Source organism: Anticarsia gemmatalis, chromosome 17 (assembly GCF_050436995.1).
Source record: "Anticarsia gemmatalis isolate Benzon Research Colony breed Stoneville strain chromosome 17, ilAntGemm2 primary, whole genome shotgun sequence".
Taxonomy (NCBI): Eukaryota; Metazoa; Arthropoda; class Insecta; order Lepidoptera; family Erebidae; genus Anticarsia; species Anticarsia gemmatalis.
In genome coordinates, this window is record NC_134761.1 from 9638273 (window position 1) to 9657916 (window position 19644).

At 33.4% G+C, this 19644-nt stretch overlaps 2 protein-coding genes across 3 annotated transcripts in view; one reads left to right on the plus strand and one right to left on the minus strand.

Moving 5' to 3' along the window:
• The window catches only part of LOC142980068 (zwei Ig domain protein zig-8-like), a 505717-nt gene that overhangs the window by 97784 nt on the left and 388289 nt on the right, over positions 1-19644 (minus strand). The gene's annotated exons all lie outside the window — the stretch shown is intronic.
• On the plus strand, positions 490-12843 carry LOC142980161 (uncharacterized). The gene is made up of 3 exons (XM_076125491.1): positions 490-624; positions 1477-4206; positions 11793-12843. Exons 1-3 carry the CDS (start codon positions 603-605, stop codon positions 12602-12604), a joined length of 3564 nt encoding a protein of 1187 aa, XP_075981606.1. The 5' UTR covers positions 490-602; the 3' UTR covers positions 12605-12843.

Here is a 19644-nt window from a genome sequence, read left to right on the forward strand (position 1 = left end):
ACTGCCAAACTAATCTACCAACTATTGGAGTCGGATGTAATATGACCGATAAGCGTAAACTTTAAACAACAGTGGCATGGAGTCTTTTTACATTGTTATATTCTTCTTCTTATCGTATGGTTAGTGGTCAACCTAGTGTCAAAGTTTTTCAAGCCGCCCGAAAGGCCTTTGACGTGGCTTAACGACTGTTATTTTAACTGACAACAACCGGGACCGACTTTTTACGTACCCTCCGAAGCACGGAGACGCCCAGTTCAAATACCACTATGCGGTCACCCATCTATGGAATGACCGCGCCAAGGTTTGCTTAACCCACAGATCGTTTACCGACCGGTGGCCGCAACTGGCTATCCGCAGTTGCTGAGTTTCTATAAGCAGGTCGACGCACTTATTTTTTCTATAATTTCAACAGCGACTCCATTCGTTCTCTGTTCGGACGAATACAACAAAGAGTGGGTTTCAATATATTATTATCATTAAGTTCTTGTGTTAGTTAGCACGGACAGAAGCTCCCATTTATTATAATAAACAAATAATTGAATTGTGTATTAGCAGTATGTGTGAAATCCTTGTGATTGGTTAAGTGCGATTAAATAGTTAAAATGGCTGGAAGAGTTATTTCGAGTAAGTAGATTTTTATATTATTTTAGAGTTTGAGAGACATTACTTTGTTACGTCTATAATAATTAGGTTTTGTTGTATCATAGATATATTTATGCCGATTTGAAATGTTGTTAAGTGTTGTTAATTCATCATAAAAGTGACGGATGTATCGAAAAGTATGTTGAAAACTTATTCTTAAATAAGAAAGTATTGATATTCGTTGATAGGCAAAGATTAGAATCCGAATGACGAGAGCAAATGGCTCCATTTTTGGCTTAGTAATCTAGTATTCGATATTTTATCGAAATTAACAGTTCGGAGTTCTAAGTAATTGGTTTCATAAACCCCCTTTTAAAAAGTATCTTCAGCTAAAAACTCAGTAAGATGTGGTTTTAAAATCATTTCTATTCACAAAGAATGACACGTATTATTATCTCCCGAAGCTACTGAGTTATCTCGTGTTCTACAATACATAAAATTCAGTGCGCTTCCCCGAGACAAGTATTGGAAAGGAATTTTAATAGCTCTCTCGCAGAATCGGATTCAATTCTTGTGCATTGAGGTGCAATATCGTGTTCAAATCTCAATAATATGCAAATACAACCACACTTTTTATTATTTTCTTCAATTTGAGATGATAGCGAAATAGGTTGGCGTTTTATTGCGAGTAAAATCTCTTTCACTCTATAATATTTTCTGTTTTCTTTTTGGCTAAAGACACCCATTTTTTTTGTATAAACCTTCCCGATAGAACTCCATAAGCTTGATCCTGGGTGCTCTCATTCATCAGATTTGAAGAAGAAGTTACTTAATAAGTTCACGGGCTTCAAAACATGTATTCTATATCATAAACAGCATCTTCTGTTATTCCAGGTATAATTATCTTGTCATCCATCATCGCCCTGTCAACAACATCGCCATGTGAGTTGAAGAACTATCAAGGTGGCTGCATCTACGAAGTAAGATGTGAAATAAACGCCGGAGCTATCGTCAACCCGACCTGTGATATGGAACCCTACGTCACTTTCACCATCACCAAATCATACCTAAATTATCTCAGCGCGGGCTTCTTCGCAGCCACCAATTTTGACTCCAGGGTTCGAGAAATCAAAGCCGTCAACAACTCCTGGTCTAAAATTGACAGTGCCGCCTTCAAATACTATACAAGGAGCATTCGTATTGATCTTGCAAACAACAAAATATCAAGTGTTAACTCAGAAGCTTTCCGAAATTTACTCAATATGCGATATTTGAACTTATCCAGCAATAGTATAGAGACGTTTTATGCAAAATCGTTTTTGATATCAGATAGCAGAGCTAACGAACTACAGGAGCTGGATTTGTCGTTCAATGTGCTGCAGTACTTAGGGAGCGAGTTGAACGAAGTACCTCATTTGAAGAAATTGTATTTGCAGAACAACAAATTGTCAAGTTTGGCTGACGACGCTTTTATGAACTTGAGAGACTTGACTCATCTTTACTTGCAACAAAATCTTCTGTCGTCAGTCAATTTGTCATTAATTCATTTAAAAAGTTTAATGACGATTGACATTTCTAATAATCATTTAATTACTTTGTCCGGGTATGAAGTGAACCGTTTAACTGCCATTGTAGATTTTAATATATCACACAATGAGCTAACAACTATTGAATCGAATTGTTTTAATCAAGCGTTTGGCTTACAAAAAGCTGACTTCAGCTATAATGACATTAAAATCAAAATTGAAAGTGTAATGTTTATAAATAATAATCATCTGCAATATTTAGATTTTTATAATAACAGAATTTTTGGGATCGAAGATAATGCTTTCAAGCATTGTAACTTGAGCTATCTAAATTTGGTAAATAATCGTATTACTGGTGATTTAAACGAAAATACATTGCAGAATTTAAATAAGATACCACACTTAGATCTGTCTCGGCAAAATATAACTGGTATAAAAAATAATGCATTCGCAGCTATGACTAGTCTTACTAATTTAAATTTGAGTAGAAATAGCATAAGTGCCATAGAAAATTCTAGCTTTGTGAATACATATTCTATCACTGTATTAGATCTGTCTTACAATATAATACCAAACTTATCTTTCCTTAGCAACAGTTTGGCCGCACTGATTGAACTACGTCTCAATAATAACAATATAACTGTATTAACTAAGCATATATTTGATAACCAAACTCGACTGAGAACTCTAGACATTTCTATGAATAATATTATAAGCATAGAAGAATACTCATTACCGTTGCAAAATCTACAATATCTCAATATTGCAGGGAGTAAAATAAACGGTGTTGTAAAACGAAATGTTTTTAGCCCAGCTAGATATTTAAGATTCTTGGACTTGAGCTATTTTAATATAACCAAAATTGATAGCTTTGCGTTCACAGATTTACCCGTGATGGCCAAACTTAATCTATCGAATAATCACATCGAAAGCGTCAAAGTTAGCAGTTTCAAAGGAGTTGACAACTTATACAGTTTAGATATCTCATACAACGATTTACACGACTTTAAGTTCAATAGCAGTAACTTAACTAATTTGAAAGCTTTACATCTAAGTCACAATAAATTGACAAATATATCGGGTTTCATTTCAAGTCCATGTAAACTCTCGTACTTAGATTTAAGTTATAATAACATTGAAAATGTGACTGGAATAGGTACTGATTTGTTACCAGATTTAACAGTTCTGCATCTCGATAATAATAAAATTAAACACTTCAATTATCCAAAAACGAATTCGTTAACAACGCTCATCGATTTAAGATTATCTTCAAACGGAATAAGTGAAGTTAATTTAAGTTACTTTAAGGATCTCTTGTCAGTAGATCTCAGTGATAATAATCTGACTTATATAAATAGAACTTTTTTGCAAAATAACGATTATTTACAAGCATTAGATGTGAGTCGAAACAAAATTACTGATCTCCCACCAGGCACTTTTCAATTTATGAAAAATCTAAAACTATTAAACCTATCTTCGAACTATTTGACAAGGCTCCGATACGGCAGCTTAAGAGGTCTCCATAAAACAGAAATATTGGATTTATCGAAGAACAAAATATCGCAACTAGACGTCGATATTTTCCACGAATGCGATGAATTGAAAACGTTGATAATAGACTATAACAACATCAAAACCTTTAGCGTTGAGAGGCTTATACTTGCTCTGAAGAAAATAAGAACTTTAAGTTTAGGAGGGAATCCTATTTTGTGCCGAGAAATTGTACATAATATAAAGTCTGCTAACGTGACGTTTTATGCTATAAGACAAGTAGAAGTTACTTCTATAGATAAGATATATCACGAAGATAATGTACATGGTATAAAATGTGGTGATGATTCTGATGATGTATTGACTACAACAAGAAAGGTTGATGATGTTATGAAAGATAGTCAGTCTGATGCTGTTTCGTCTTTGACGTCTAGTATAGTTGTGATGATCTGGTGTTTAGTACTAACTCTAGTTGTAATTTGTGGTGCTGTAGCGTATATAAAATTGTATAGAAATCGTGTGTTTACTGTAAACAGAAATATGAATATGCAACTCAGAAATTCGACGGATTCAAGCGTTTCCGAGTTTCAGACTGATCTTTTAGGCTAGATTATTCGTGAGAATTTATTGTCATTAAAATGATTGTCTGAAATATAAAATTGTTGTGCAATAATTGTTGTACATTGTATGAAATGTTTTAGTGGTGTATGGCACCCTAATGTCGAGTCTCTTTAAGTAATAAGTTGTGTTTGTCCTGTGATTGTAAAATTAAATTTATAATTTAAGGTATGTACGTATAATGATGAATGAAAGATTTTATAAAAAAAAAAATTTGTAGTAGATACTTATTTGTACCCATTTAAGGCTACGTTCACACTGAGTCGTGTCTTACTCTGTCGTATCTGATTTAAGAAAAGTTCACACGAACATTCGGATTTAGGATCTAAGAAACTGAATGTCCATGTGACCCGGATCCTTTAAAAAATCAAATCCTACAAAGCAAGACTCGAAAGTGAAACACAAATAAAATAAAAAATATCTTCAGGTAAGTCATGTAAAAATAAAACACATGAATTAATTTATGAAACTAAACATCAACCATAGAAGAAAAATAAAATCAAAATATTTACCACCATTTTAACGTTTAACTAAATCCCAAGCAATAAAACGTGACACTCCTCGAACGAGGATCTTTCATAACAGACCAAAGACAACATACAACAGCACTTAGGCGAATAAAAAGTCAAAAGCGGCACATAATAAAAGGTGATTATAAAAAAAAATCGTCGCAATAATGAAATCTCGGCTATAAGTGGCAACACGCAAAAAATAACAGATGTAACTTGGCGATATGAAGTTATCTCTGGTAAAAAATTGTACGGGGAAAGTATTCCTTTTGGTACAGTCATCAATCATGTTGGAACAAACGAGCCCGCAATAATTCCCTCAGTGTACACGCTCAGTCTGAAATATTATATTTGGATAGCTCCGGATAAAATGCGGAAAAACGGTAAATAGAAAAATGTTTTGCCAAACATGAGTTTTGGTGTTTGACATTGAAACGGTTTTACAAACAAGGTTCATGTAAATGTTCATCACCTACTTTATCCCCTTAGGAGTTAAATTTATCAAAATCCTTTCTTAGAGGATGCCAACATCATAGTAGCTTTATGCATGCAAAGTCTCAGCCCGATCCGTCCAGTGGTTTGAGCTATGCGTTGATAGATCTCTATGTCAGTCAGTCAGTCACCCTTGAGTTTTATATATATAGATTTGTACTTGTAAAGAATTGTTAATAGGCCCCATTTATTATTTCGTACGTTCTTATAGATGGGCACTTATCTTCGGTCTATTTTTCTTTTTGGACAAGCTTATCCATTCTTGATGTGTACTATATTATTGAAGACGTCTCGGCTTCGAATCCACATGAGTCAATGCCATTTTATTAGAAGATAATGCAGGGGTTGATAAGGGTGGCTGTATTTTATTAGGGAATGCTGGAATAAACTGAGGTGGAGTGATGAAGTGTAATGTAATCGGTACAAATTCAGTTTGGCTTGGAGGGTAAGTTTTATTTTCTGGAGTCAAAGATACAATACAACAACATACATACATTAGTTATCAGGTATAAGTAACATAAATGTGCCACCTAATTTTTTTTCGTGTCATGTTTGTTTTCTACGATGATATATTATTAGCTAGAGTATATTTTACAATATTTTGCGAAGTTCTGTCTGAATTTGATCTCATTACTAGCACTTAACATTCTAATTTATCATATTTTGACAATTGAACATTTAGACTTTTAGATAATTTTTACTTTGTATCATAATTTTCACTTTACATTTATTTAACAGCAGTATTTCTAACAATATCAGCACACGTTCTTCAGTAACATATTTCATTTTAAAACACATTCTGTTACAAAAAGACCTGCGAGGTGCCGTTATCGACCAAACAATGAGGCGACGGAAATAACCCTGTGACATGTTCCGACAAGCGACCCTCCCTCAAGAACTTGAACTAACTTCAAAGCAAACTTATGTGTAGATCCTAAGTTATAACAGTTGCCTAATACTGGCATAAACGGCCCGCGATATGATAGATATGGTCTGTTATGACTCTGTTTATAAAGGAGTTTTAACGAGGTGTAATATAATTATTGTTTCGAGATTCGATGATCCGTCTTTATCTTAAGTGATAATAGCCATAGACGTTTGTTAGCTGTAAGATGTATTGTGATGCTATCTAGGTAACTAACTATCGAATAAAAATAATTCTGTTTCGATAGGCACTAAATAACACTAGTAAGTACTACTCTTGTATTGATCGCAGCAAAATTGTATGTTACTAAAGAACAAATTAGTAGTAGGATTATCTACTACTATCGACTATCGACAACCAGCTAGCGCCTCTAGCGGGAGCCATGGTAACAATTTTTGTAGTAGGTATATTTTAAATGACAAATTCTCGATACTCGTTACTAACGTAGAGAATTGTGCTACAATATTTTGTCAGAATTACTTAGTAACAATAATGTTATTCCATATTACTATTGAAGTGTTCTAACAAGCACTTATAATATTATCTAGAAAAATATCAACATATTATATTCGAAGCTTCAACGAATCGAAAGCACCTGATTTCGTAGGATTCAAAATTAAGGTACCAACTTACGGGAAAATTTCAATAACGATTTGCGTTCTCGGTAAAATTATATCAGAGATTTTGCCGATTTAGGTTAGGAACTTCGATGGAATTAATTTGTACGGTACAAAATTTTCTGCTAGGTGGGAGAATCATGTTCTGATTAAGTTAATTGAATTTTAATGCGTTGTCAAGTGCAAGCTGTAAAATTTAAAGGATCAAGTTGAACTGAAGGAATTGTTTGGCTTGCATTTTAGTCATTTGCATAGTGAAGGCAAACTGGCGTCTTGAGTTTTCAAGTAATTTAAATGAAACAAATAACTTCTCAGCGAAATTATGATATTAATAATTAATAGCGTTGCAAGTTTTAAGTCTCGTCTGTCTAGCAGTTTGATTATTCAACAAAAGTTGTAATAAACTTATCTTTAACCAATTATATCTTTATGAAATTTAATTTTATAGTTGTTTAACGCTCGATAAAGGAATAAATAAAATTCAATTATACTGCAGTTGATATTTATGGTTAAAAACGACCCTATCGATACTGATCCAGTGTGTTCTGCAGGGCAAAAGTATCATCCATTTCTTGTGCCAATTCTTTTTTTCTTTGAAATGATAACGACATATTATAAAATAAAGTTCCCTGGTCGCGTCAGTCTGTACCTTTGTATATTCGCGACAAACTCAAAATCTATTGAACCTATTTTCATGCGATTTTCATAATTATTTACTAGGTACTATTCAGGTATCGTATTATTTATTTATTCTGAATAGTACAACCTGCTCTTGAAGATCATTTGAAAGGAGAATGCTCAAAAAAAACCCAGGCTGTACACAAAAGTTATGTAACTCAAAAAATTAGTTATACTGTGTAATTGAATTCCCAATGTTTACCTCTATCAAATTCGATGGCTGAATATACTATTTTGCTATAACTTTTCAGTAGGGGTTTTCAATATATTTTTATATTTTCTAATATAGGTATGTAACTGAGTAGTACAAAACTACTACTACTACTACTAAATAAGTTACCTATATAAATGTTTAATCTTTTTTGAGTCACACATTTTTAATATAGGTATGTAACTGAGTTACATATTAAAAATATTAAAAAATATATTTTTGAAAAATGAGTCATCATCACCAGGTCATATATGTCCCCACCGAGGGGCACGAGCCTCCCCTCTTAACAAAGAGGGGGATCAGGCCTTAGTCCACCACACTGGTCTAATGCGGGTTGGCAGACAATTGGAGGGCTATTATAAGGTAGAAAAGTGTTGTCATGGTGGTAGATTGCTAGCCTATAGCCTATGAAGCACCAAACCCTTCCATCCCTCTACTGACTTTTGCAGTATGCACGGGAAGAAATGCAGCTGGCACCTTCTATGTTTTTTTTTCGCTCTCAATCCAGCATGGGAGCAATGGGAGAAATGAGTGATACTGTGTAATTAATTCCAGATATTTACCTCTATCAAATTCAATGGCTAAAAATATTATATTGCTATTACTTTTCAGTAGGGGTTTTTAATGTATTTTCAATATTTTTTATCATGAATATAAAAAAGACATACCCGCCCACACTACTAGCTGGCGCCCGTAGTGCGGTTTCGATACAATTATATTATTCAAAAAATAATCATTGTGATGAATGTTTGAAAAATATTTATTTTTTAAATTCACCTTTTAAATAGCTAAAAATAGTATTTAGCCATCGAATTTGATAGAGGCGAATATTTGGAATTGAATCACTCAGTATCACTAAAATTCTGAGTTACACACCGTTTGTGTACGGCCTGGGTTTTTTTCCCATACATTTTGAGCATTCTCCTTTAGTGACGTTTAAATACTTTCTAAGACTTCTAACTAATAAACAACACAAGAAAAATGTATACATCAGGAAGCACGTGAACCGTAGCAAACAAAACATTTACGTTAAGTTCATACTTTATGTTGCGGCCCGATGTCTGGGCAACTTGCCAGTTCTAATACGGTAATATTTCACAAAAGTTTAAGGTCAGCCCTGAATTTATTGTTTATCAACGCTTCAATGATTGCGGGGGGATCGCGTGTGATTCCAATTGATTGGAACCGAATAACGAATGAGATATTTTCATTGTTTGTTTTAACGGAATTCACATTTGTGGTTGATATGAAAATACAATGGAATATTTTTATTTAAGCGGTCGAGGTGGTTTTGAAAAATACTTTCATATTTATGTTTAAGAATACCTATATATTCTGGCCAACCTTTTTAATCGTTACACACTACGGAACACCCTGTCTTTGCTAAGAAATAAAATTTATTGTGTTGTTTATTTTACTATTCTACTTGCTCTGAAAATTACTCTTAATAAGGCTAATAAAACTGGTCGTATAATCACATCAGAATACTTGTCACACTGATAATTTATATACTAACTCTACACTCCACAGAGATACAGGACCCAATCCTATCACTGACATAGGCAAAGTCACGGGCAAGACCTAGTCAACGATGTCTTTTTAGATTTCACAAAAATAAATTCGAAGAATCTCACTAACTATTATTTCGTAGTCAAGAATGAGCATAAATTAAACGCTTGCAGTAAAATAGAGCCTTCAAGGCTGTTACAATGTTACGAGGTCACTGAAAATACCTGAAATGCTTGGTGAACAGTTACATTAATTAATGCTTTCCTTATGTGGTTTTGTAAACATGCCATGATGAAGAAATACATACATACATGCATACATACATACATACATACATACATACATACATACATACATACATACATATATACATACATGCATCAAATCACGCCTTCTACCCATAGGGGTAGGCAGAGACCAGTGAAAGAAGAAAAAGAAAAAAAGAGGAAATGTATATAAAAATATGTGTGTTTTTTACCTTTTAATCAAAATGTTATTTGTACTTCCTATACTTAATACCATAAAAATATTTAATACGGCTAAACCAATTTTAATAAAATCCGGCATGCAGGCGATTGGAAGATTTCGGGTTTGAAAATAATATATTAGGTACTGAAATAGGAGATGAAATGTTAATAGGTACGCGAGCGGAGCCGAACGTACCTATGAGCTGGTAAAATTGTATAGTTTTGAAAAAGTTTTAGTTCTTTGCTATTCTGAGTAAAAATCTTGTTGCTATTTTAATTGTTAAAACGAATAAATATACGAGTGACTGTTGATAATGGTATCGCGATTTCCGGGCTGTGGTCACGAAAACTATACCTTCAGTTGTGAATTCATTCTGTTTTAGTACATATGTATAAGTCAATAGTAAAAACATATTAGCAAAAATACAGGAAAACCATGTTTTATTAAACCAGCTGATTCAATATCTCAAGAATTCAGTAATCTGAAAACGTGTTAAACGTTTAAACGGTTTAGAACGAGACAGCAACATACAAGTACCTGTTGTTAGAAAGAGAGGGAACGATATTGATGTTTTACAGTGATACTATTTTGCTTATAAACAAAGAAATATGGAGTGACTATGTTTCATGTTTATTGCTATTCAGTGACTAACGATAACGCACGCGTTGAGTGAAATATGTAAGAAATGGATATTAAAATATATTTATGTGAGTATTTGACTGCATAATTCTTTCGAAAGTTAATTTTGTCGCATTTTTTCTTAGTTGTAGAACTATGCTAATATCATTATTAAGTGTGTATACTGTTTTTAACGTAAACATAATAAATTAAGGGCCGGGTTCGAGTAAATAATAGGTTCTAAGAAAAAAAATAAAGGCTAGATTGATCAGTTATTACTCTAAAATTATTTGATAGTTACTCGGATATTGGTAGCCGATAGTGATACGATATCACCCCTCTATTGACATATTCTGTTGTAATTGTAATTCATATACGCTTTTTAGACTATAGCGATTTCTAAACATCGCAAAACTTTAAGGCTTTTTATTTCTCCCCAACCCGTAACTGTCCCATTGCTGGGCAAGGGTCTCATCCTGAATGCAGGAGAGGTTAGGCCCAACGTCCACCACCATTCGAAGGGTACGATACATAATTTGTTGCCCATCGTTTCGATCGAGTTACACCGATCATGGTCATGGCCTGACTTAGAGTCAATTAATTTTATATCACATTCATATAGTTACTCTTCTTTTTATTGAAACACTGAGCTGTAGTTGTCGCCAACGCAGTGTGGTCTTTATCAATGACATACTTTGCTATAATTACATATACTATCTTATCTCTTATCCGTTCTGCTGTATCTTCCTATGGTTAGATCAATATTGTAACGCGATTTTAAACACTTGTTACTATCCAGTATGATTTTTTTAATATTAAAAATTACTTGCCCAGTTTGATAATTCAAAACGAATGAGTAAGAGATTTTGAATAATATTATCAAAGGTGTTAGAACCCAGCGGTATCGCAGTAAAGTATTTTTTTAACTGCTGAAAAGAGAAAAAATATATTCAAGATTGCAAGATTTGATTTTCAGCAAAGCAACGAATATTGTGTGACCAAATAGGTCATCAGACTCCTTAGTTACGTACTCGTAAATTCAATAGAACAACTATTACGCATACTACACATACCTTTTGTGAACCACAAGCTGAAGTAAATCTATTTGCATTTTAGTTTCACGAGCATGCAATGTACTAGCTCTAAGAGAGAATTTAATTTTACTCTACACTTGCATTTAGTACTAAGTCTGATTGTTCAATTGAGATTACATAACTTTATGGGCCAGAGCCAGTAAGACTGCCGGTAATTAATTGGTTTGATAACTTCATTGAAGTTAGCTCTTTGAATACACGAATATTGAACTTTGGTTTACATTTGCTCTATTTACATATAGAAATTTTAATACATAAATATATTTTTTACTAAAAATAAAATGAAGAAAAGTTTAAGTGTAACAGATATTAATAAATGGATTAAAAATAATAAAGAGAAAATGTAAGTTTCAATGCGCTATTTTCAAAGATATAAAAAAAAATCCGAAATCCAAAACAGGTATCAGGTCATTTAAGGCTCTAAAACTAATATTACCAGTTTTTTCTCTTGCAGGTCTTATCATCGCATGTCAAACGGTGACAACAAACCCCTGGACACTGAACGACGAGGGTCAATGCTTCTTCACCGTGATATCCACCAACCTTTCCGAAATTATGAGCGACAAAATACCTACCTGCGACTATGAGTTTGCTGAACCATATATCACTTTCATCATCACCAACACTACAAATAAAAACATCACTAACAATTTCTTTACCACGACTTTTGATCCTCATATCAAAATCATTAAAGCTACCAACAACACCTGGTTAAACATAGCTCCTGCCACATTTAAAAACTTCAATAACGTCTTATACATCGATCTTTCTGGAAACTCTATACAAAACATAAATATGGCCTTCAAAGGTTTACAGGCACTCGACTCCCTAAACCTCTCGCGGAATCATATCCAACTGATCAATCCGGATACTTTTACGATATCGGAAAATGAAACAAGACTACATTTACTGGACTTGTCGCACAATTTATTGACGCACTTACCCAACAATTTGTTCGTAAAAATACACAATTTGAGAATGTTATACCTACAAGGTAATAAAATATCGATGCTGGGAGACGATTCGTTCCGTTATTTGAAAAACTTGGTCTATATGAACTTATGTTGCAACGACTTGACGGCATTGAATACAGCGATGAAATATTTGAATTCTTTGACAGATTTGGATCTTTCTAGAAATAGAATAAGTAACTTGAATAAAGATACTTTTGCTGGGCTGTCGTCATTGCAAGTTATAGACTTGTCGCTAAATAATATTGGAATTCTCCCGCCAGATATTTTGCCGAGACATCTGCATTGTGTGTGAATTTGTGTTTTTATACAACAAAATGTCGAAAAGATTGACTAATTACTTTTGTGGCTAAAATATTGGTCTGGAAAAGGATGACATTAAAGAATGATCATTGAAAAACGAATTTGAAAGAGAAATGCAGACCAAATGAGGATGATAACATAGTAACAAATCATGTAAGGATTTCGAAAAAATATTTTATTCTATTAACCGTATAAAATTGACTAAACTTACCAAAATAATAACATATCTATAAAATATGACGTTTATTATTTACCTTTGATTCCAAAATCCTGAAAGAAACATATGTTGTTTCCATAAAAAACCATTCAAGAAATCAAAGCACCTGTCAGGTTACAACTTAACGCATTAAAGTGACTCCGCGCGTGACGAGTCGAATAAAGTCGACTAACGTAACGAAAGGGCACACGACTCGAATAATCGACTAACAGACTAATCGACTAACAGTCTAATCGACTTAATATCGTAATGCACGCAACGGTGATGGAATAGTGCGATCAGTGATGATTGTAGTATGCACGTTGACGTGAATAGTATTTATGAGGCCGGAAATATAAAAAATAATAAGTAGGTTGACGAACAAATTGATGGTGTATTTGATGTGGTTAGATTTGAAATATGGTTTGAAGCAAAAGGGACGGATGGTAGGGAAGAAAAAACTGCTGTAATTAATTAGAATACTATATTTATTGAATATCTACGTTACTATAGACTAACAAACATACATACTTTACATTACGCCCGTTATAACCGAAGATTTAGGCATATATGTATGTATTTTATACATCCGCGTTTTGCCATTAACAAGGTTAGTTCCATGTAATAGGGGGCGAGCCAATTGCCATATACTTAACGGATACTATTTTGAATTATCTAATACAGTATAGTATTGTTAATTGTTACTTTTAAGGGAGTTGGAAAAGGAAAGGGAATTCTTGCCAAGCAGTGGAACTTATATATAACGTGCCTTCCGAATCACGGAGGAACTTGATAATAATATGTATAACATGGTCACCCATCCAAAGATCAACCTTGACTAACGTAGCTTGACCTGAGAGATCGATCTGCGCGGCTGTTATTACTGAGCCACAAGCGACCGAGTGAGGCGTAAAATTTATTCAATTTGGCCTGACGTTGAAACTATTCAGATATCTTGATTGAATTGTCTACTGAAGTCTTTTGTAACTGTGCCAGATGTTCTAGGGAGAAAATAGAGACGTTCTTATATTTTCACTTCACAATTATTATGAGGGAAAGTTTGTCGCCCTTCGTGTTTTGTTTCAAAATGTCTGTCAGGTCTTTCTTATGATAATTGTGTGTTTATATTTGGAGGTAATAAAGATATGTTTATTTAGTATCTTAAAACTTTTGTCGGTCGTCACTAAGTAATATACAATGTGGTGATTGTCATACGATTTAGAAACATAAAAAGAACTTAAATTATGTTAGACCCGTAGAAATGGTTTTACATAAAGCTATTTATGTGTTAAAATATTATTAGTTTTGAATTATAGATGTATCCTGTTAGATATAGTAGAGCAATATTACTCAATAAAATTTGCTCCAACAAATCATCTGATGTTGTCATATATTATGTATACCAAACTGATGTTTAAAAATAGCTTAGCAAATCGCACAAAGACTTAAATAGCAAACAAATTTCATATTCCAAATTTTATGTTATACTGTACTGTACTTTTTTTTAAGAACTGAATTTGTATTACAATCATAGCCATATTTATGAGAAATAACAGGTGAACTGGAGGGCACATCAAATTACTTAACTTATTATTACTTAATTTATGTATACTCCATTTAAACAAAAGATTTTTATTACCTTATATAACAAAGTCAAGAGTGAAATGCTGCATTTCAACATGAACCAACATAATATTATAATGCAACGGGTCTTAAACGCGATTGAAAATTTAAAGTTTAGGATACCTTATTTGCTGCTAAGACCCGTTGCATTATAATATTATGTGTACTAGTCGCGAGAGTTTAAAAACGTTAACATGAACCAACTTGACAAATCTTGGTCCAAACATTGCGACTAAAACAAAGGAAACAGAATACACATGTGATTTACAATCAAAGTAAAACAACTACACAAAGTTGTGAGCGATCAAATTGGTAGAAGTATCGAGTTAGCACGCCTCTTATTTAACTTGTCTAAATCAACAAGACCAGATTCCGTTAGCAAATGGCCTTTACAACTTCTTTATGTACAGTTAAGGGTACAAATATGGGGACAATTTCAATTTAGCTCTGTGGTTTGAGCATTAGTATATGAAACTGCTGATCAGGAGGTTTCTGGTTCTATTCTTAACACAATCTTTACAAATTGCTGGTATAATATTCTCAACATCGACCTGGAGCTTAGCTATGTGTTCTGTATAAGGCAATAACCTTGCTTCCAATTACATAGGATCGGTAACATCAACTGCGAAACGTGAGTATATTTCACACAACTCTACCTATAATCGAGATTTTTGTCAGTGTCATTCAATTTTATTTTTGTCAGTAAAACAGTAAAATTACTGCAATTTGTTGATTTTCAAACTATTTAACTTCTAGTTTACTATCACAGTTAAATTATTACAACATTTAAATTGTCATTTTCATACAAAACAGTAACTTTTAAATGTGAACTTCTATATAACATCTCTGCTCGCAACTGTACAAATTAAGATTGGGCCACCGAAATTTGGAAAGTTTCCGCCAAATTCGCCCATTGTCCTCACGTCCTTGGAATAATACTTTTTCGGAGTTTCCCGACAGAAGTCATCTATCTGTGTTTGTTCTGACTTGCTCATAATTATAAAGTTGAATTCTACTTCTGATATTTCAGAACATTTTGATAAATTGTGATAGGGTATTGAATTTATTACATTGTAATAAAGTTACACAAAGAGTCGTAATTTCCAATATGTAAAATAAAATTGTTGTCTTTGACAAATTGGCATAAAGGGAAGGAAAAGCTTTTTTTCAGCAGCTGCATTTTTTTAACAAATTACTCATTATTGTGTCTCTGCTGGGCAAGGGACACCTTCTGGGAGTGTTTAGGCCTTCAGCTCACTACGCTAGCCCAATTCGGGTTAGAGATTTTGCATTCTTTTAAGAACTATTTAAAACAACTGTCATGTATGCAGGGTTTCATTACAGCGTTCCTCTTCACTGGTAAAACAAATAATGATTATTTTACAAAAGCATGTTATGTATGTATACTCGTTAAAAATATTACAATCAAAACTCTATCCATCTCTTTTTATCCACAACAAAGTTAACAATTTCCCTGTCCCCATACAACACATTTTGTGATAGCCCCACGTCCACTGGTTTTATGTTTTTTGTTTTGGTTTTTCCAGCCAAAAATCACGAAATTTTCATTTATTTCCTTGATGGGTAAAGGTTTTGCCACACGTCCGCGACACATTTTAAAAAATATAGCGCTGCGTTCATATCATAAAATCTGCCCAAAAGTGCATAGGGAAATGAGTCACATGTGACTCATGAACTTATTTCAATACGCTCTAGTGAGTCATATATGACTCACTGGACAGGGAAGTTGTTAATATATTTATCTCTTTCTCATTGCAATCAAAGCACGTTCAGCAATTAATCGAAGGGCCTACAGCCATACATAGAGTTGAACCGTTAATCATACTAATGTGATCACTGATAATACTTGCCCTTATACTACAGAATAAGATATCGATCATGTTTTAGTTATAGCTATAGAATTTTAGTTCATATATATTGTACACTAGCTTTTACCAACGGTTTCGCCCGTGTTGGGTATTTTGTCAAGTAAATAATGACTATCTATACTAATATTATAAAGCTGAAGAGTTTGTTTTATTGATTGTTTGTTTGTTTGAACGCGCTGATCTCAGGAACTACTCATCCGATTTGAAAAAATCTTTCAGTGTTAGATAGCCTATTTATTGAGGAAGGCTATAGGTTATATATCATCACGCTACGACCAAAAGGAGCTGAGTAGCAACGAGAAATGTTACAAAAACGGGGAAAATTATGATGCATTCTCTCTTATGTGACGCAAGCGAAGTTGCACGGGTCAGCTAGTATTCTATATTCGGGTGGTGGATTCGAATCCCACTCAGAACAGATCTTTGTGTGATGAGCACGAGTATTTGTTCTGAGCCTGGATGTCAATGTATCTATATAAGTATGTATTTAGAAGTATATAAGTATGTTTATCAGTTATTTGGTTACCATAGTACAAGCTCTGCTTAGTTTGGAATCAAATGACCGTGTGTGAGTTTTCCAATGATATTTATTTATTCTAAAAAAATTCTTTGTCATTCTCGAGGTTATAATATACCACTTTGCTAAGTGTTACCTCAATGAGTGAAAACCATTGAAATATTCCACTTCGACTCCGGCTTAGTTGCTGGTACTAAAAGTAGTAATTTATGACTATTTTCTGAAATTATAATATTTTGTCAAAATTTGATAATTATTTTACGTAAAAAAACAAAACCAGCTTTCACATATTATAAAATATAATATAAGCGTCGATACTGTGAATGTTCTGACACTAATATATCAGGAATTGTTTTAATAACGTAAATTAGTCTAATCTGATTGATACAGATTCTATTACCTTACAACCTAGCAACGATAGATTTCTATAAGAAATATTATATTCTAACAAAATTACATAATAATATAATATATTATCATATTGCGTAGGTTTTATATTAAAATTGCCAAAAGCTACCGGCCTACAAAGACAAACGAATACTTGGAAAAAGCCGAAGTAGAACTATGAATATTAATTTGATATTCATGTAATATTATTCTAGTAACGTCTTTATATTTTCCGGATCTTTTGACCTAAAAATAAATCTCAGTCGTCTCATAATTTTGCTTTATTTAGGAAATATTTTAGGCTACTAATACTTCTGTAATGTAAGAATGTAGATTCTGATCTAGGCTTCAAATTGGTTGAGAAAATTTGTTTAATATTAGTTTTTATATATTTATTACGCCAGGGAGGCAGTCTCAGGCGCATAGGTTTAGGGCACCACACCGCTGCTATTGCCTCGGCAGGTCGTGGGTTCGATTCCCACATGGAACAATTATTTGTGCGATACACAAATAATTGTTTCGGGTCTGGTTGTACTTTGTGTCCGTTGTTTGTATGTTCGTAAAAGTCCCCGCGACACGAGCAAGAGTTGTTTTTATCCGAAAAATAATAAAAAATACTACATATGAGATCAACAGGAAAATTATATTGTAGAAAAAATAATATTAAACAATTTTCCAATAACATTGCTTATAATCGTTCAAAATGTAATGTTTGTACAATAAGGAAGTACAGTGTGAATAATTTAAAATCCTTCCTCACACAAAGGGTAGCATCTCGTATTCTTGAATTGCGTTCAGATAATAAGCAGCTGACACATTGTTTCCCTTCCTTCCATCAGCATACGTCTTAGTATTCCATCCTATCGCCCCTAAACGTTAGCGTCAAATTCGTTCTTTTCCAGGGGCAAACTTAATAAAATTTGTTTCTACAAGAACACCCGAATTCGGCCAAATTCTTTATAACTCGTGTCCCGCCCTTCGCAAAACTTTCGGATGGACAGTTTTTCTTTCCTTTGATCTCACATTTATATGTTCCCCTCGGTAGAGTTTTTTCTTATTTTTATTTAACTTTACCTCGTTTATTACATGCCAGTGTATTTTTTTGGAGGTTCGGAATAGATGGTCGCTTTTGTGGATGAGTATGTTTGGTATATTGTGGGGAAGTGATTAAATTATGTTGCAGAATGAGAGGCGGTTTTATAAGCTTTTATTCTTTTGCAATGTATCTCGAATAACGTTCTTATCTTGATGTGAATTACGTTGTTACGCTTTTGATGTGTTTTTATTGAGTGCTTATTTTGCGAGTAATTTGATGTTAACATAGCGATAATAAATAATTAACTCGCACTTAGAATGGTCTAAAAGCAATATGAATGCAATCATTACCAAAAAAGTATTTTTAAGTGAATACGTCAAAAATAGAACACTATTCTAAGCCATACATTACAGCCTGTCAATCAAAAACATCATTAAATTTACAAAAACTGACCTTTCGAATAAAGGCTAAGCACCTGAATAAAATATAAAAATAACTACAAGTAATGCTAAAACCATTAAAGATAGCTTTCATATCGGATTATCTTTAAAGGTTCAATGGTTCTTTTTAGGATTCCGTATCTAAAAGGTAAAAACGGAACCCTATTATGAAGGCCCCGTTGTCTGTCCATCCGTTTGTCACCAGGCTGTATCTCATAAACCGTAAAAGCTAGAAAGTTGAAATTTACACAAAGTATAAACTACTTATTTTCGTTGCCGCTATAACAAGAAATACAAGACATAAAAAAAATATTGAAGGGTACCATACAATAGTCGTGGTTTGTTCGTATCTTTATAATATCAATATTAATTTTCTATTAAAAATGGTGGTACGGGACCCTTCTTGCGCGAGTCCGACTTGCACTTGGCCGGCTTTTAATAGAACATTCGAATACAAAAATGTTTTATACTTGGTAAACACCTATTAGGGCGATTAAGGCTCGTGTGGGCGAGTTGTGTAACGTGTATAACCTTTAAGGTTTTAAGCCTTTTGATCTGCATGTGGGCTGTAGCTTACTTGCTGACATTTTGACATTTAGCCGTATTTTTTAATAAATACGGCTAAAAAAAAATTTTGTACCCGCACTTTGCCAGCGTGGTGGACTCGAGGCCTAACCCTTCCCTCATTACAAGGAGACCCTTGCCCAGCAGAGGAACATTAATGGGTTAAATTTATTTTTATTTTTTTATTAAATACTTGTTTTTGTATTGATTTTATTAAAGAGGTGACGGGCGTAAACGGGAGGCGGTTTGTGCCCTGTAGCGAGTACACAAAAAGTGTCAATGATGACGATAATTTAGTTAGAAGTATGAGCTTTGGTTTAAACAACAATATAAAATTGACGTAACCATACGTGCAGTATTTAATTGATTTTTCTGCCAAT